The 20,475-nt window shown below is 47.7% G+C and overlaps 1 protein-coding gene across 2 annotated transcripts; it reads left to right on the forward strand.

Moving 5' to 3' along the window:
- The first annotated feature begins 8,986 nt into the window (after window positions 1-8,986).
- Window positions 8,987-19,729, forward strand: narfl (nuclear prelamin A recognition factor-like). Of its 2 annotated transcripts, none has more exons than XM_042346262.1 (11): window positions 8,987-9,089; window positions 12,047-12,142; window positions 12,601-12,744; window positions 13,499-13,631; window positions 14,058-14,192; window positions 14,560-14,678; window positions 15,097-15,226; window positions 15,668-15,740; window positions 17,588-17,725; window positions 18,040-18,197; window positions 18,766-19,729. In XM_042346262.1, exons 1-11 carry the CDS (start codon window positions 9,024-9,026, stop codon window positions 19,005-19,007), a joined length of 1,434 nt encoding a protein of 477 aa, XP_042202196.1. In that variant the 5' UTR covers window positions 8,987-9,023; the 3' UTR covers window positions 19,008-19,729. The 2 variants fall into 2 exon arrangements, with proteins under 2 accessions (XP_042202196.1, XP_042202197.1); XM_042346263.1 differs by lacking the exon at window positions 8,987-9,089 and adding an exon at window positions 11,017-11,252.
- Window positions 19,730-20,475: the final 746 nt, after the last annotated feature.

The following is a 20,475-nucleotide window of genomic DNA, read 5'->3' on the forward strand; positions in this document are numbered from 1 at the left end:
AGAATAGTATTCCATTATCTAATTTGCTTTGCAAACTACAATCTTATTAATATTTTTCTGTTGCTTCCAGGTTGTACCACTGACCAAATAACAGCAGCTATGACTGTCGATCCATTGTTACCTGCAAAATATAGTGCGGAGCAATTACGTCATTGTTTGAATAACGATGTGCTGAAGAGTAACTTGCAGCAATTGGGAACAAAGGCATTTTCTACAGAACAGCTTAATGTCCTCAAAACCAAACTGAATGAGGTAAATGGGTTGTCTGAAATAGGTTTTACCAACTGAATCTCATGGACAGTGCACTCAGTCATGTTTACATTTGTGCAGCAAATGTTTTTGTGTGTGCCTGAACAAGACAATCAAATTATATTTACACAGCGCCTTTCATGTCAGGAGGATATCCCAAGGTGTTGGGACAGTTAGGGATTCGGACCCGAGCAGGGGGTTGGGATCATGATGGGTGCATGGCAGAGAGAGTGGGGATGGGGAACGACCGAAGGCATGGTTGAAGAGGAGGCTCTTCAGACGTGCCTTGAAGGAGGCAAGGGGAGGAGCGAGGCAAAGGGACTGTGCGATGGAGTTCCAAAGTGTGGTGGCAGAGGGCCTTGAGCTGAAGTCTCAATCAGATACTGACTTGAATACTAGAATTGATATTAGAAATCAACACTGACGAGGCTTCCAACTTAACCGTAGCCTTTAGTTTTCTCAGTTCAAAAGTTTTTTTTCAAACAAATCGTGACCATTACTGCTTATTGATTGAATAGAATTTCACAGGGTTCTTTCTATCTATGTCCATCTGCTGCTTTGAGAAAGATTTGACAAGGCAAATAATATTGGGCTACCTCTTCCTTATGGCTGTGCACTGCTATTCCGTGTGAGGGTTTTTTGGTGTTGGTACAGATTTTGTTGCTGGGATTAACGCTGGCAGGAACTAGTTTCTGCGAAGGGAATTGAATGGGGAGAGTTTGCTCATCTACAGAGCTTGTATTTCCTAACAAACATCATGATCAAATGTTGCATTCTTTCTGAAACAGATTTATCCAGACGGGGTGCCAGAAGAGCAGATTGTACTGCTGGGAATCATAGCTGTGGTATACAATTCCACTGACGTCAGCAAGTGGAACATAACCAGCGACGACACCCTTTCAGCTGTATTGCCAAACATTCAGAATGACGAAATGGTACAGAAACTGTAAAAAAAACTAATAACTAGAAAAACGCTTGCTGGGGTTCAAAGCAAATTTGCCTCGAATTTTGTTCACATGTATTGTTGGGAGAGAATCAATATCATTCTCAGCATTAATGTGGAATGGGAAGCTTGATTTACACCTCCTATTTTGAGTTGCATTGAGGCCATATCCAGAACACCTGGGTTTGAAAGTCCTGGCACTTCCTTTGGAGTGCTCTCCATGGGGAAGCACCCACCGATTGCTGAATAATAATGGCTTAGCAATTATTTATTTATAACGGAAATGCTGTTATGTGGAATGTACTTTGGGTCGTCTCCTCCGTTTTTTGTGGGAATTCCCAACAAGTGTTCTCTTTAGCACTAAATTGGCAAATCCAATCTGAGTGATAATCAGGATTAGTGGTACGGCAAATGGAAATGACACCCTGATACAATACAAATTTGCATTTGTGTAGCGCCTTTTACCTTGGGAAGATGTTCCAAGGCATTGAATGCAGTAGCAAATGCTGCTGTGAGGCTTGGACTGACCCGTATTGATGTGGCAGATTCTGTGCTCTGCATCCGGCCCACACACTTCTGTGCTAGTTACAAACAAATCATTCTGAGGCATCATCAATTGGCTCTTCCAATGTTCACTGGTATCAAATGTTTGCTGTTGACCCTGTTTGCTAAAAATAAAGTGTTCCATTCTACATTCCCGATATTCTCCACCTCCCACAAATAAAGCATCGAAAACTGAAACCATACTGTTCCCTTACGAATTCAGATGATGTGATTGCCAGTTTGCAGTTATTCTTACAATTCTGTTCTAATATTCAGAGTAAAGCTATTATATCAAGATACTTGGAGGAATCTGGAGCATTAAATACATCAGCGCTGAACGTTATTGGTGCTAATCTGTGCGTTCTTGATGAAAATCACATTCACACCATTGTTCCTAAGGAATTGGGGTAGGTATTTCTTCTTTGTGGAAAATATATTCTTTGACCAGAAGGGAAATGTTTTTTAAGAGTTCGTTATCTATTAATTATTTGCGTATTTTATCTTAATTGGTCATGTTGTACTTGTTCGAGGTAGAGATTATAAATATTATAATATTTATATTATATCCTCCAGGGACAATGATCTCTGGAGGATTTAATTTTATATATCAGCAGAAAATTATTTATTATACTAGTAAACTGCATGATCAGAGGTGCCTTCGTAAACTAAATGAGAATGTTTGCAGAGAAACAAAATCATGAGCTTATGTAATGACAGTGAATTCAATGATTTGTCAGTGAGGCATACGTTGGGTTTGATGGCGTGGATTACAACACACGGAAACATTATCTGAACTATTTGACAAAGTTATATATAACAGTTATAACCTGATATACGAATACTGAAATAACATTTGTTCTAACCTACAGCAATGCAGATCCAATAGATGTTTCCTCATGCTCTCAATCAAAGAAATTCATAATTTATTACAAGGCGTTTGTAGGGCTGCAGAATCAAAATATTGATTCGACAACATACTATAATCAAATCAAGACGTATCTTGGTAAGTAACCAGGACCGCCTTTCTCCACCTCCGCTACATTGCAGGCCTCTGACTGTACCTTATTCCAGCTGTGGCCGAAACATTCGTCCATGTGTTCATCACCTCCCGGCTCGAATATTCAAATGCCCTCCTCACTGGTCTCTCCAGCTCCACCATCCATTATATCCAGCTGATCCCAAACCCCGCCGCCCGCATACCCACCCATACTAAACTCTGTAACCCCATCACACCAGTTCTAGCCGGGCTCCACTGGCTCCCTATCACCGAATGGATCGATTTCAAGATTCTCACACTCATGTTCAAATCCCTTCATGCCCTGGCACCTCCCTACCTCTCCAACCTGCTTACTCCCCAACCCACAACCCGCTGCCTCTGCTCGACTGGCTCCAGCTTCCTGCATGTCCCTCGTGCCCTCCTTTCCACCATCGGTGGTCGCGCTTTCAGCCACTATGCCCCGAAACTCTGGAACACTCTTCTATCCCTCTGCCTTGCCCCTTCCTTCTCCATCTTCAGACCTTCTTCGACTGTGTCTACAGTCACCTCCCCCTCTCCCCAGCTCAGCGTCGTGCTCCACCACTGCCAAGAGCTCTGGGATGCTGCCCTGTGTGAGGGGCGCTGGGTAAATACAAGTTGTTGTTGTTGGAACACTGAGATTGTGGTTAACCATAGCTGAGAATTTGCTCTAAAATAGCGTAGAAGGCCTGATTTTCTTAATTGCAAAATTTGGGTAAAAAAACTTAATTTGGATGCTCAGGCACTCAACATAAACGTTGTCTAAAACAGGAAGTTCTGAGATCACTGATTTTTTTTTAAAAAATCATGTTGGTAATTCATGTAATTTTAGATCCTTTTTATTAAAATGCCTGACCATTGCCAATGCAGATTTTGTGAGTCTATTTAGCCTGAAGAATGATTGATTAGAACATAAAGATTACAGAGGAATTTACTGGGAATTCCTACTTATGGTAGTTGAGTAACAGTACAGTTCCTTTTCAAAGAAGCATTTTAATTTTCTTAAAAGGTGGAATCCAATTTCGTAATCTGAAAACTCTTGCTATCAACACCACCAACCTCGATCCCTCAGTGTTCCTACAACTGAATCCTGATGCTGTGCAGGTAAGGGAGAAAACACTAGTTATAGAATCATTATGTCATCGCAAGAATGAATGCAAGCTCTTGTTGTCGTTGGGTGCAAAAATGAGCACAAGCGCTTTTGAAATGAAATGCAACTCTTTCCGCTTCAGCAACTCACCGCGAGCGAATTGAAAAACTTGCTTGGGGAAAATCTAAACATCATCAAAGAGGAGGAAAATTCCACGTTAGTCATGGATTGGATCAGAACACACACACAAAGTGAAGTGCGCAGCCTCGGACTGGGACTGACTGGAGGCATTGAAGACCCATCAGAAAATGGCAACTTTGTCATCCCAAGTAAGTGACTTCACACGTATCCTGGGGATCCCAATTTGGACACTTTGAATAACTCTGGCTGTGTTTGTGCACTTGGAGCAACCTTGGAATCACATTGCAATACTCCATATTGGCTCAGGGAGGGAAGCTTTGGTCGTCCGCTATTGTAACTTCGGGCTGAGGAAGGCGTCATATTGGTACTTGGCCTTTTGGCACTCGGGTCACATTGTGTCCATGTTTATACGAAGGGCTCCCATGGTGAGCAAGACTGTACCGCTCAGATTTTGTAAATAGAAAGCAAGAATGAATGATCTGGTGCTGCAGTCTTTAAAATAGTCAAGTTAAACGAAAAGGAAAATTCTCTGCTTGGCTCTTCAAGGTGCTGTACAGTACGAAGGGCATATTTTATAATTGCAAGTTGTTGTTGCTAAATGATTTGAATCAGTCGGGTGGTTAAAGGTGTTTTTTTTGTTGTTTTTTTCAGCAAGACCTTCCTCGTCTTCTATCAACCAGAACTGTCTGCTCCTCACCATCCTGCCTGTCTTTATTACTCTTCTATTTGTTAAACTACAAACAGAGTCTGTAATATGAGATCAATCCAATTAGCACATTTATACTTTCAACCTTAAACTGATCTATAAATTTAATCTCGATAAAGGAATCCGGATGCTTCAACAAAATTGTTTACTGTATTTAAAATCTGTTGCCAGTTCATGTATTACATTGACATCTGTAAAGTAAATCATATTTTCCTACAGAAAGACTATTGTTAATGAAATTATATGCATATATATATATACGCACACAGATTTCTTATTAATATATTCATAAATGGTGAGTTGACAAAATTTGTATCAAACATGAATGAAGGATCTCTTGATCTGAATGGGTATGATACTTTTTTTAAAACAATGATATACAGGTTTGCAAGAATATTATGTATTTTTCATCAATGGTGCAATATTAAATGTAAATGAATATTATCAATCATTAAATACCGTTGCAACTTTCACTAAAAAAAATCAATAAACTTACATTTTGAACTTTAAATTTTGTATTTTCTGACATTTTGTATGAAGACTGCATATCATAGAATTATACAGCACAGGAGGCCATTCGGCCTATCGTGTCAGTGCCGACTCTTCGAAAAGAGCTCCCAATTCAATCCCACTCCCTCGCACTCCCCACAGCCCTGCAAACTTGTCCTCCGCCACTGTTAAGCGCTCTGAGACACTGCCCTGCGTAGAGGGTTCTCTATAAGTGCCAGTTGTTATTGTGCATAAGTACTTGACTGGAAACTATAACAGTAATCCTTGCATTTGATATAACGCCTTCTCACTTCTTACAGAATAGACTTTAAAGTGAATTCACTATATTTTGGGGGCGAAACGCGGAGCAAATTGCGTATAGCAGCGTCCCACAAACAGTCATGGATTAAGTGACCAAATTATTTTTTTATATTGAAGGATTACCCCCAGAAACGCGATCCGCCAATCGACAAATAAGCGGGTGTGTGGAGCAAGGAAACTTGCCTAAGGTTTCGCCCTGTGAGCTTCAGTTGTAAATCATCCTGTCGGTGTTGTTTTTCTCGAGAGTATTTGGTTCACTGCCAGATAAAGCCCTATAAAATTATGCTGTATTGCATTCCTTCTTGGGCTGCAAAAAAAAATAAATACTTTGCCCTGTTTGAGTCATTTTATGTGAAGTTACCCGCATACTGAGCTGGAGCAAACTCCGTACCCCCATCCCACCAGTTCCCCCCCAGGCTCCACTGGCTCCCCATCACCGAACGGATTGACTTCAAGATCCTCACACTCTCATGTTCAAATCCCTTCGCTCTCTGGCCCCTCCCTACCTCTCCGACCTCTCCGCTCCCCAATCCACCACCCAGCACCCCCGCTCGACTGGCACCGGCTGCTGCTCGTCTCTCGTACCCTCCGCTCCACCATTGGAGGTCGCGCTTACAGCCGCTGAGCCCCGAAACTGTGGAACACTCTCCCTCAATCCCTCCGCCTTGCCCCCTCTCTCTCCCCCCTTTTTCAAGTCCTGCCAGGAAACCTTTGTTTTCGACCGTGCTTACGGTCACCTCGCTCCCCCCCCCCACCCCACCCCACCCGGATTCGATGTCAGGCTCCGTGTTGAGCGCTCTGAGACACTGACTGGCCTGCGAAGAGGGTGCGACAGGCGCCAGCAAGTTGTTATCGTTATTGTTGTAAATGCAAGTGCCCGAGGAACCAACAGAAGGACCATCTGAATGCTTCTCGGAAAGCGGCTGTGGCTGGAAACCCAGAATGAAAACCGGGCACGGTGATGCTGGTGGGGTTTATCCCTGCGGGCGAGGGTGTGTGTCCGTTGCTCCTCTTGGCGCAGTTGGTAGAGCCCTGCGAGGACTCGAAAGTCCCCGCCTTTTGAGGCTCAGTCCCCGCTGACAGTCCAGCGCTGGGAGAGGGAGTGCCGAGTTGACAGCAACGCCACTTTTCGGGTGAGATGTCGAACTGAGATGTCGACGCCAGAGGCACTGGATTCATTTACAAGACAGCTGTGGGCGGGCAGGCGGGCGGGCGGGCGGGAGGCGGGCGGGCGGGCGGGGGGCGGGCGAGCAGGCGGGCGGGAGCGGGCGGGCGGGCGGGAGGCGGGCGGGCGGGGGGCGGGCGCGGGGCTGAGGGGTCCGGAGGAATGAGACAAAACAAACCCACCGTGTGATCAGCAACGTTTAATAAGGGGGTCACATTCGAGCTGCCAATACCGGCAATATCCCAATGGATTCCCTGGAGCTCACCCCCCCCCCCACACACACACTCACACCCCCCCACACACACACACTCACACCCCCCACACACACTCACACTCACACCCCCCACACTCACTCACACCCCACACACACCCCCACACACACACACACCCCACACTCACACCCCCCACACACACTCACACCCCCCACACACACTCACACCCCACACACACACACTCCCCACACACACCCCCCACACACACTCACACCCCCCACACACACTCACACCCCCCACACACACTCACTCACACCCCACACTCACTCACACCCCCCACACACACTCACACTCACACCCCCCACACACACTCACACCCCCCACACACACTCACACCCCACACACACACACTCCCCACACCCCCCACACACCACCCCCCACACACACTCACACCCCCCACACACACTCACTCACACCCCACACTCACTCACACCCCCCACACACACTCACACCCCCCACACACACTCACTCACACCCCCCACACACACTCACACCCCCCACACACACTCACACCCCCCACACACACTCACACCCCCACACACCACACACACCACACTCACACCCACACACACACTCACCCCCCCCACACACACACACACTCACACCCCCCACACACACTCACACCCCCCACACACACTCACACCCCACACACACACTCACACCCCACACACACACTCACACCCCCCACACACACTCACACCCCCCACACACACACTCACACCCCCCACACACACTCACACCCCCCACACACACTCACACCCCCCACACACACACTCACACCCCCCACACACACTCACACCCCCCACACACACACTCACACCCCCCACACACACTCACACCCCCCACACACACACTCACACCCCCCACACACACACTCACACCCCCCACACACACTCACACCCCACACACACACTCACACCCCCCACACACACACTCACACCCCACACACACACACTCACACCCCCCACACACACTCACACCCCCACACACACACTCACACCCCCCACACACACTCACACCCCCCCCACACACACACTCACACCCCCCACACACACACTCACACCCCCCACACACACACTCACACCCACCCACACACACACACACTCACACCCCCCACACACACACTCACACCCCCCACACACACACTCACACCCCCCACACACCCCCCCCCCCCACACACACTCACACCCCCCACACACACACTCACACCCCCACACACACACTCACACCCCCCCACACACACTCACACCCCACACACACACACTCACACCCCCCACACACACTCACACCCCACACACACACTCACACCCCCCCACACACACACTCACACCCCCCACACACACACTCACACCCCCCACACACACACACACTCACACACACACTCACACCCCACACACACTCACACCCCCCACACACACACTCACACCCCCCACACACACTCACACCCCCCCACACACACACACACACACTCACACACACTCTCACACCCTCACACACACTCACACCCCCCACACACACTCACACCCCCCACACACACACTCACACCCCCCACACACACACACCACACTCACACACACACTCACACCCCACACACACTCACACCCCCCCCACACACACTCACACCCCCCACACACACTCACACCCCACACACACACACACACACTCACACACACACTCACACCCCACACACACTCACACCCCCCACACACACACTCACACCCCCCACACACACTCACACCCCCCACACACACACTCACACCCCCACACACACACACTCACACCCCCCACACACACTCACACCCCCCACACACACTCACACCCCCCACACACACACTCACACCCCACACACACACACTCACACCCCCCACACACACTCACACCCCACACACACACTCCACACTCACAATAATAAATTGGTCACTTCAATCCATGGGCTGTTGGTGGAGGACGCCGCTAAAGCGGGCCGGCCTCACTGCCGTAAAGCGGGGGCCTCACTGCCGTAAAGCGGCCTCACTGCCGTAAAACGGGCCACTTCCCCCCCCTCCGGGGGCTGTGAGTTTGTTTTGCGACGCGGCCACTGGAAACCAAAATGGCGGCGCAGTTGAGCGGAATTCTGCGGCTGACGGATTTGGATGATTTCATTATCCCGTCTCAGGTACATCACCCGCTGGTAACCCGGGGGGGGGCTGGGGGGAGGGGAGAGGGGGCTGGGGGGAGGGGTGAGGGGAGAGGGGGGGCTGGGGGAGAGGAGAGGGGGGGCTGGGGGAGGGGAGGGGGGGCTGGGGGAGGGGAGAGGGGGGGCTGGGGGAGAGGAGAGGGGGGCCTGGGGGGAGGGGGGCTGGGGGGGGAGAGAAGGGGGGCTGGGGGGAGGGGGGAGGGGGAGAGTGGGGGGCTGGGGGGAGGGGGGAGTGAGAGGGGGGGCTGGGGGGGGCTGGGGGGGAGGGAGGGGGAGAGGGAGAGGGAGAGGGGGGGAAGGCCTGGGGGGGAGGGAGGGCTTGGGGGAGGGGAGAGAGGGGGGGGGCTGAGGGGGGAGGGGGAGGGCTGGTCATGGGATGTCCTGTTGCCCCTGGTGACCGGCCTGCGGTTCACTCTTGGCTGTAATTCCACTATGAACACCGGTCGGTGTGAGTCAGGAGCCGGGGGTGGGGACTGGTGGGGCGGGGGTGGGGGTGGGGGGTGGGGACTGGTGGGGCCGGGGGTGGGGGTGGGGGGAGCGCAGGACAAGCGCACGGCCAATCACAGTGACAGCGACAGTAATGACCCGGCGCCTGGTCACGCACGTCGTCGAGACGTCTGGAAGCGCTTCGCGGGGACACACTGTGAAAGCCGGGTGGGGGGGCGGAGGGGGACACTCGGCCGGTCAGGCAGCATCTACGGAGAGAGGAAAGTGAGTCGACGTTTCGGGTCCACGACCCTTCGTTGCCTTCGCTCCCCCGGGTCTGGCCTCCTCCTCGTCCCCCGAATCCTCCGCTCCACGCTCAAGAGTCCGTGGCTTCAGCCACTACCCCCCGAGGCTCTGGAACTGCCTTCCGCACTCCCTTCGTCTCGCTCCCTCTCTTCCTGTTTTCAGGTCTCTGCTGAAGACCTTTCTCTTCGACCGCACCTTTGGTCATCTTCCCCCCCCTCCCCCCGGCTCGGTCCAGGGATCCGTGACTGTGAAGCGCTCTGAGACACCGTCCGGCGTGGAGGGCGCTATATAAATCCAAGTTGAATCGAGTCAACCCTCCCTGACAGTCTCGATAGTCTGGTTCCTGAGGTTCCTGAGGTCCGCAGTATTCCAGGGCACTCACCGCTGATGACAGCACTGCCCAGCCTGGCTCACCACCCTCCCCTCCCTTCTCCCTCCCCCCCAGCTCGGGTCTGAAATGCTGTCACTGCCCAGCACCTTGGGACGTCCTCCCGACGTGAAAGGCGCTACACACATGTAATCTTCTTGTTGTTAATCGTCTTCTAAAGTTGGTACATTGCGCATTTTGTGGACACAGTGGAAGCGGTTTTGCTCTATGCCGAGTCTACGGTGTGTCCTGATCTATGATGATGCTAATGGGGGGGAAAACCTGATTGTTGTTGGCGTCCTTCAGTTTAGGCCAAGTGCAGAAATGTTGTGCAAAAAAAGTCCCCCAGAACATTTCCCAGAATATGTTATTAACTCGAAGCAATTTTAGACATCGGTGTGAAGTTGCATTGTGCTCTTGCCGTGTGGTATCTTGGTATTCCTTAATTATTTATTCACCTCGAAGTGAACTCTAGATATCCATTATTCTCTGCTTCAAAAGTTACGGTGCATTTTATAAATGTATTCAATATAGTTATTTTTTTATACGTATCAGAAAATCACCATCACAACAACAAATTGCATTCTGTGGGTATTTCAGCCACAGAATATACAGTCAATTCACTTTACAGTCTATTCTGTAAAACGCTTTGAGACGTCTCAACGGCATGATAAGGCGCTATATCAAATGCAAGGATTATTATTATTTATGTAGCGCCTTTCACGTCAGGAGGACTTATGCTCTCCTGTGTCTGCAATTAACAGAACGCCCATCAAAGTTCTGCCAACTACTGCATTCCTTTGCGGGGCTGGCTGGTGTACTGTTTGTTGTGTTGGTTTGGTTGGCCACACCTCCTGGGCGTTCAGTGACAGACGTCCAACTGCACAACTCTCCAGACGCAGGTTTCAAGAGTCGAGACAGCATTTCTTTTATCAGCTCTGTCCGTTGGTGGGCAACAGTTTTGTTATTTTAAGTGCTTAATCTGACGTAAAGCTATTCTGCTCAATATGAAACTGGAAAAGTGTGCTAACTGCTTGAATGGGGTAAGAGTAAGAATCGTTACGAGTCTCTTGGGGGGGGAATTTCTTTTGCTGTACTGGAGAACAGAGTCCCAGTTAATTCTCAGTCTTTCTGCCTCATGGTACGGTCCACTGCTTCAAGTGATTTTATTGATCTGGAAAATAATGTGCGGGATTAATCTTTGTTTTGTAGTAATGTGCAGCAGTCCCTCGATTCGAAACAATACTTCCTCCAGATCATTGTTTGTAGATGTGTTTTCATGTTGGGGAGCTGATCACAATCTTAGTGAGATGGACAAAGTCTGAGGTTGACGTGCAATGTTAATCCCAACATGATTCATTGAATCACCAGTTTTGTTTACAGTTTCGCTATTTGCACATAACACTTTCAAACAGGAATTGAATTCTGTAACTGCCTACTACAGTGAGTAGTAAATCGTTCATATCTACAGGCTGCTGTTTACAACTTCATTACACTTTCGTGCATTCAGATCATTTACACATACATTGTGACGTCAGTGGGGCCCCTTTATCAATTGTGTAATCAAATACAAAAATTCCTCAACACGTCCTGATATTCCTGGGGTCTTCAATAATTCCTGCGCTTTATTTGGAGAAAATATTACACTCCGAGTATTGTAAAATCTCATCCTCCACTCACTGCCCTTAGGCTCCACTGCAGTCCTCCTGCACTCGCAGAACTAGTCGGCGACAGAGCATGGATGCAGGAGCTATCAAGTGACTCTGGATTTGTTGGCAAACGGGAGAGTCCTGTGTACAAACAGAGCCTCGTGACAAAGTTCCTTTGGTTTTTGTAGGAATGCGTAAAACCAGTGAAAGTTGAGAAGAAGCCAGGGAAATCCTCCGGCATCATCAGGATTGAAGACGACGGTAGTTATGTGCAGATGAACCTGGTAAGAAACCAACACATTTATTCTGCTGCTTTGAGAATTGCTAGTTGCATTGACAGAAACCAGAACTTTTTGGAAAACGATTGGGGGGAATAGATTTCCTAAGTTAATGCTTTGGCACTCCTTTGGACAATGACGATGGAAACTGTTATAACTAAACTAAAGAGTTACTGTTTGCTCAGAGCAAAATTTATCATTTAATTTTTGCTTTGACGGATTACACGTGATTCCAAGAGGGATATAGTTTTTTAAAAGCTGAGATCATTAATTTGCAAATTTCACAGTACTGAGCCTCTGCAACTTCTTAGTTTGAACTTCCTGAGTCAATTCACTTTACAGTATAATCTGTGAAGCGGTTTGAGACGTCTCAAAGATGTGATACGGCGCTATATGAAATGCAATTATTATTATTATCTATGAACGTTTTCTGTGCATTTATCCATATTTATTTTTCATTGCAGGATGGAGGGTTTCAGAAACTTGAGAAAGCAAAGATCACACTGAACGACTGCTTAGCATGCAGTGGCTGCATTACGTCAGCAGAAAGTGTATTGATCATCCAACAAAGCCACGAGGAACTGTACAAGGTCCTGAATGAAAACAAAGTAAGGCCTCCCTCTCGCTTTCCGATCTCAGTACCTACATTGTCTTTATATTTACCAAACCTGAGAGAGACGTTGCCAAAGTTCTGCCGGCTTAGATCAGTGAGCTCAGAGTGATTAATACAAATAGGTTGTCAGCCTTTTCACATTGGGACGACATCCCAAAGGCCTTCACAGGAATCACTGGAAAGTTTGGTGAATTTCGTTCCATGGCCCACGAATAGCCAAGATATGAATAACCAGATGTATTTGGGGGATTGTTGGCCGGACGCCGCGAGAGGGAAACTCCCTTTTTTTTTAGAATTGTGGCCATGGGATCTTTGATGACATATCTTCACCACAGCTTTCTGGCTCAAAGGCACTGAGGCTTAGGAAGCCGTAGTTGTTCTTAAGAAGCTGGGAAATGGGAGACAATCAAGTATAAAGTATTTGCAGGGAATTGGTGAGATCGGTACACAAGACCAGGACAGAGTCGATTGGGATTGTAAGAGGGATTAGATGGCTGGGGAGTAGAGAATTAAAAGATGTGAAGAAAAGATCAAGAAATGGGATTGAAAGATCGGCCATGAGGTAATAATTAATTAAATGGTCTAAATGACCTGTTCTTGCTCCTGTAGATTAGCCATAAATTGTAAGAACCAAGAAGAGAATTTGATCAGCGGCTGATACAGCAGAAAGCAAAGGGGTAAAGAACCTGAGTCTTGGTCACTGTTTAGATTGAATCCTCCTCTGAGCCTCACATTGTTTCACTGTTCAGGTGACAGGTTCTCAGCACCAGAAGCTGGTGGTGGTGTCGGTTTCCCCACAGTCCAGAGCATCTTTGGCGGCTAAGTATAACCTCGGCATCACAGACACAGCCCGGAGACTGACCGCATTCTTCAAAAACCTAGGTGAGCCGGTGGAACGGTTCCAGCATTTACAAGGGGCTGTTTCAGTTCTGGGGATGGGGGGTGTGGGGGGTGGTGGTGAGGGGACAGGGGGAGGTAAGGGAACATTTCACACTATCACTTTGGTTCTAAATCTTAGTGCTAAACAGTTTTAGCATTGCGTTTGGACATTCAGGGCTAGAGGGCATCAAAGCTGAAATCCGGACTCGCTATATAGGACTCCAGTGAGCAGTACCTACTGTATCCAGCGAGTCTGATTACAGCTGTGCTGTCCTAGATATTCAGAAAGGAGCAGATAAGGTCTGCCCACAGGGAGGGAGCTAGCTGAAGGATGCTGGACCCGGGTGAGTGAGTGTAATGGAGTTACTGATGTCAGATGTGATTGGGGATTTCTCTAACTCTCCTCTTGCTGTTCATGCGCTTGCTCAGGTGTTCACTCCGTGTTTGACACAACCTTCTCGAGGAACTTCAGCCTGCTGGAGAGTCAGCGCGAGTTTGTGCAGCGATTCCGTAGCCACAATCAGGACAACAAAGCCCTGCCAATGCTGGCCTCCGCCTGCCCAGGTATTCACACTGACTCCTGTATCTCACTGATCAGTACCAACCAGCCAGACAGATGTTTGTTAGGTCCGGGTATCAAGGGATATGGGGCAAAGGCGGGTAATTGGATTCAAGGTACAGATCAGCCATGATCTTATAGAATTACGGAATAGGTTCAAGGGGCTGAATGGCCTCCTCCTGTTCCTATGTATTGGCATTCTCCATCTCCCTTAGAGTTGCCATTTTTCAGTTGTTATTTTTAATAGATAAAATCAATGTTTACGTTTTCTCTGTTTTGGATCGTTTCGATTGCCAGCGGTCACTCACTTGCTACACAAATTTAATCGTGTTGTTGTTGATCCACTTAAATCAGACACTTTGCTTTTTACAGGTTGGATTTGTTACGCAGAGAAAACCCACGGCAGTTACATCATCCCCTACATCAGCACCACAAGGTCCCCTCAGCAGGTCATGGGTTCTCTGGTCAAGGACTACTTTGCTAAGCAGCAGGTACACAGTGAAGTGCTTCAGTGGGTTTATAATGTCACCCTAGAGGCTTGGAATCTCACAAGCCATCGTATAAACCAGCACAAGCACATGTTTAAGTACCGGGCCGTCAAGTCAAAGATCTGACTGTCAAAGTGAGAGTCACACATGTTGGGTCTGGTAAAACTGGACTCTTATCTTAATATAGAAACATAGGAACAGGGGGCGGACATTCAATCCCTCAAGCCTGTTCCACCATTCATGGCTGATCTGTATCTTTGTGTAGCTGTTTTTCTCTCCGTGTGTGTGTGTTTGGTGAGGGAATGGTGGTGGCATGTTGTGCGATGTAAGAAGTTTTTTCTGAAGCGGTTACTGTTTATGGGAAGATAAAGAGTCAAAGTGACTGTGAATATGTAATATTCTGATCTGTTTCGGGCTGCAGGCCACCACCGCGGATCAGGTCTACCACGTGACGGTGATGCCCTGTTACGACAAAAAACTAGAGGCTTCAAGGCCCGATTTCTTCAACACCGAGTACAACACGAGAGATGTGGACTGCGTGATCACATCGGGTGAGGAAAGCTCGAAGCCACCATTGCACTGCAACAAAAAACCCTAGTCACTCCCCGTGTACACAACCAGAGACATTTACAGCACAGAGGGAGGCCATTCGGCCCAGCGTGTCTGTGCTGCCTCTTTTAAAGAGCGAATCGTTCAGTCCCACTTACCTTACCACCTTATCTCTCCTCATCCACCTGTTACTCCTTCTCAGGTCTTTATCTGGTCCCCTTTTGAAGACTTAATAGGAATTACTCCCTAACAATGAGAGGTTGGAAAAAAAATGTTGTCCTAACCTCAAAATGGTCCAAAGCCAATGTTCTAGTTTGGTTTTGTGAAACTCACCCTTCATTGGCCTCGTTCTTAGCCCCGTTGCCCCATTCCTTGCCCTGCGTAGATTACCTCCTCCTGTAAGTTCCACTTGACTTAACAATGGAATCTCCCTGTTATTGAAGGTGAGGTCTTGAAGATGCTGGAGAAGGAGGGAGTCTCTCTGTCCAACGTGGACCCGGTGCCACTAGATTCAATGTGAGTCCAGAACCAAGACTGAGACACACTATCTCTCCCTCGGGACAGGTGGGGTTTACATGCAGCAATGATCGTTTACTGCACTGAGTGTTGTCCTTTTTTTTTGTTAAAAAAATGCTTGTGCAAACTTCAAATCCGTCTGTTCGGGATCTCTCCTCGCTGTTGAAGGGATCAACTCAACTCGGGTCTATCTGACCCGGTCACTGGAGGTTCTCAGGGTAACTTACGCCCTAGTTTTCTTTCCACAGCAAGGGATTGGCATTGCGTCTGCTCTCACCTGTACATCATAGATTAGGAGACCTCTGCACTGCTGGGTGTGGACTCACCTCCTCCCAATTCTACAGTGAAGTGTTGTGGTGCATCAATCCTCTGCACTGCCTGAGTCACGGAGAGCTGAGAGAGCGCTGTAAATGTCTGTATACATTCTGCATGATGCTGGATCCATTCACATCTTCAAGACTGAGGTGGATAGATATATGTTAGATCAGGGGATACGGGGCAAGAGTGAGGAATTGGACTTGAGGTACAGATCAGCCGTGATCTTTTAGAATGGTGGAACAGGTTCGAGGGCCTGAATGGCTTCCTTCTGTTCCTATGTTTCTGTGTCCTGTTCCAAATCTGAATCTATTTCATTCTCCACAGCTGTGTTAGGAGCACAGAATTTGTTTGACTTGCAGAGTTGCACAGGCTCAGATTTTCATATCCAGAGACAGGATATTTACAGTTTCCTGTAAGCTAAATGAGACGTACTTTTCCAGATCTTATCTGGTCAGTGTTTAGGCTGCGAAAACGAACAGGAAAGCTGCGTGGCAAATGGTGTGCAAGGTGTCTATGTACCTGCGGGTTACACCACTTCGCCTCTGAACCTCTTCAGTGTGTGGCTGGAGTGGAGGAACGGTGGGGGACATTTCTCAGACTGGAACAGTACACAAAGATCCTGTCTGCTTCAGAGATCTCAGCTAGAATCATTGCCTCGCTGTGTGCGTGTGGGTGTGTGTGCGAGTCTCCTCGTTCCTTAGTCAGATGCTAACAGGATTTGCACAACTAGTCTCCAACACAACAGTGACGTCTGCCCTTTCGGTGTATTTATTGCAACACATCTAGTTCTATATGTCAAATTCTGTGCACCTCCTTTGGTGTGAGAAGCAGTAGTTAATCAGTAAAATCCATCGCTTCATTTTCACCCTTTTAAGATTCCTCTCTCTGCAAAAACCACCCTGTAAAATCTGGCCAAGAGTTCACTTGCTCCCTGTAACCGCACAATTACTGCATTGTGAGAATGGAAGTGATTCAGGACTACGTGGGTGAGGAAACTACAACTTCCTGGAGTTAATGAAGTGTATCGGCCATACTCCTGTTACTGCTGATATTGTGGTTATTTGGCTGTTATTTTGGGGAGAGCCCAGATAGTGATGTAGATACTTGAGGAGGCTGTGGGTGTGGTACCTTCAAAGGACATACGAGAAAAACACCTCCATTGCAGCTAAATTGTCCAGCTCTTTAAATGACCCCCAGATTTCACTCAAGCGAATGCTTGTCACGATTGCAAATGTCTTAAAAAGTATTATGTGAAGTGTTTAGGAATTCTGCACTGAAGATAGTTCAGCAGCTCAGCTCGTGTTTCATTCTGCGGCATGGAAAGGGAAGGGGCTGAGCCGGTCAGTGTATTGGAGACCGGGAAAATGCCAGTGGGCAGTTGGACACTAGCTTTGTATTTATATTTATGGGTCGGTCAGGGCCTGTGCAGAACAGCTGCTGCAATGCTGTCGCTGTGTGACGGACTTTGGAATAATATCCCTGTTGTTTGGGAAGTTGTGAATTGACTGCCATGTCCTGTCTCCCTTTAGGTTTGATAGTGAAACTGAGGAGGAGATGATTGGTCATTCTGGCGGGGGCTCGGGGGGGTATTTGGAGCACATTTTCACACACGCCGCCAAGGAGCTGTTTGCCACAGAAGTGCATGAAGTTACTTACAAAACCCTCAGGTTGGTGGCTTCAGACGACGAGCTCTGAAATGTCGAGCTTTTGCTGAAAACCTCAGGATCCCCTCCACAGAGATGTGTATAATACTAAACTCCCTTCGCCTCACACCCTGGGCTGGTCCTTACATTGTCATTGCAGTAAGATAATAATAATCCTTCATAAATCCTTGTGTTTGATATAGTGCCCAGTATTAAGGGGCTTACATCATACGCAAGGAATATCATTATTATTATTATATTTTTGTACCGTTTCACTCGCCGCCTCCTGTTTGCTGTGGAGTGTGAATGCTGACTGCCGGCCTCCGTTGCACTCACAGGAACAGAGATTTCCAGGAAGTGACCCTGGAAAAGGACGGAGCCGCCGTCCTTCGCTTCGCGCTAGCGTACGGCTTCCGGAACATTCAGAATCTGGTGCAGAAGCTGAAACGCGGCAAGTTGACGTATCATTATGTGGAGGTTATGGCTTGTCCATCAGGTAGGAGTTTTTAAAAAAAAGGTTTGGGTGAAAGGGTAGACCAGGAAATGTTATCTGTTTCCTTCTCAACAGAGCTCATTGTTTAAACATCCATTAATGTGCTCCTGTCAGAAATATGTGGTCCTTTAGGACTGAGGTTGTCTCTCGGGTGTTTTGCTAATTCATTTCAGAGCAGAGCTAGATAACCATGATTAGACTTTTACTGATAAAGCTCTCTGGGACCCTTACCCTGCATGAGGGGGGGTTATATAAATGCAAGTTGTTGTGCTTGTTGTTGTAATATGGCAGGATTTCAACCTAATGAAGGGGAGTGAGTGATCCCATTCAAAATTAAAAGGTTAACACAAGTTTTAACAATGTGGGAACAATAAGAAAAGTCGAGAGGAACTTTTTTTCACACACTTTAGACTTTTAGAAGAAGTTTTCAGGAAAGCTTATTCTAAAAATCTAAACCCACTTTAGTTCAGATATGTCGCCCGATGATAGCGGGTTATCATTTTACTAAAGTTCACGTTGCTGTTGAAAATCAGCCACTAACCATTTGACATCTCCCGAACGGTCACCGCAGGTTGCCTGAACGGCGGAGGGCAAATCCGAGCAGAGGGGCCCAAGGCCAGCAAGGACCTGCTGCAACAAGTGGAGGAACTGTACTCGAATGTAAAGGTTCAGGCGCCTGAGGTCAACCAGCGCGTTCAGGAACTTTACCATCAGTGGCTAAACCACAGCGACTCCAACAGCATTGAGAAGTCGCTGCACACACAGTATCACGCGGTGGAGAGAACCAGCAGTGCACTCAACATCAAATGGTGAAAACTCTAAACACCGGGGTCTCCAACTGGCCCATCCCCATCGACTGCCTGGAGCATCGAGAAGTGGCCTGTCAGCCCGCTCAACCGATTCCACCAGGTCTGGGAGGTGACATGAGGACCCATCAAGGAGGGTTTCCTCGCTCGCTGACTGAGCACCATTTCAAATACCCAACAGGGATGATCCTGTGGAGAGCGAGGCGTTAATGGAGATGGGTTTGATGATGTGTTGATTACAAATGTAGGTGGAGGTGGAACCCTCCGTCTGGTTTTCACTCACTGCTCTGATTCGCCTTCAATGCTGAGTCACAGCACAAACTGACATTTCTAAACGCAAGCGAAGAAAGAGTGAGAGAAATTGGAAACTTTAAGGAAAACTTGAAGCTTCACTTGATTTTCCTCCGTCCTTTCAGTTAAGAAACAAAAGAGAAGTCATGAAAAGCACTTTGGGACGTAAAAAGGGACTGTAGCAAATGTAAACATTATTATTGTTGTTATTACACTTTACAATAAAATCCTGTGAAGCGCTTTGAGATGTCCTCCTGATTGATGTCAGAGGTCCTATTAAATGTAAAGATTATTATGATAATAAAGGAAGCTGCTCCTTTATGTTTGTTCGGAGAGTACGCTGGGGTTTCTGGTGCCCTTGTACAGAACATTGTGTCATTTTGTAAAGGGAATGTGTGATTTTCAAAATAAAGCTTCCAATTATTGGTCAATGGAAAACTTGAAGATTATGCGCACTGAACCCACACTTGAGTTTGTAACTTAACTTGCAGAAGGTCATTAACTCACAAGGGAAGCAGCTTAAATCGGGTAGGTTACGTGACATTGGATCCACAGCTGTAAACCCGGCCTGAAGATTTAATCTATTTACTGCACAACGCCCAACAGTCAAACCTTCGAGCGAACGTTGCTGCACTGAGCAGATACACAATGGGGGCAGAGCCACAGAGTTTTATCTCAAGTTACAGCCAATGCAACATTGCTTTGAGCAATAAAGCCAATAGACTGAAGTTAACGTTCCGGGTTTTTCTTTCTGCTGTTGCCAGACTCACAGCAGCACTTTCCCGTTTGGTGCTGGAGGCAGTGCGAATCGGGCTGCGGGGGCTCACTCTGCGATTCAAAATATAAATATTAATGCAGTCGTGTTTCAGGTGAAACAAGTTTGAGTTGTTTGCCATTCACTTCCGTGGCCTGATCTGAAATCACTTTCCCAGTCAAACTGCACTGCCCTCTGAGCTCTCCTGAGATCAGGAGAAGCGCCAGTTTCAGAGTCTCCCAACGAGTCTGTTTGATAAAATTTGTGCTTAGTTACGCCCTTGTTGGTGGCTGTCGCCTCTGACTCGCCTGGAAGATCAGTTCTCAATCAACCCACTAGAGGACACAGTACCCGGCCATCCATTCCAGACTCAACACTTGTCCCCACAGCTTCATTCAGGTTTTAATGCCGATTCCTCTTGAAAATACAG

The sequence above is a fragment of the Callorhinchus milii genome, unplaced genomic scaffold (genome assembly GCF_018977255.1).
Source record: "Callorhinchus milii isolate IMCB2004 unplaced genomic scaffold, IMCB_Cmil_1.0 Scaffold508, whole genome shotgun sequence".
Classification (NCBI taxonomy): domain Eukaryota; kingdom Metazoa; phylum Chordata; class Chondrichthyes; order Chimaeriformes; family Callorhinchidae; genus Callorhinchus; species Callorhinchus milii.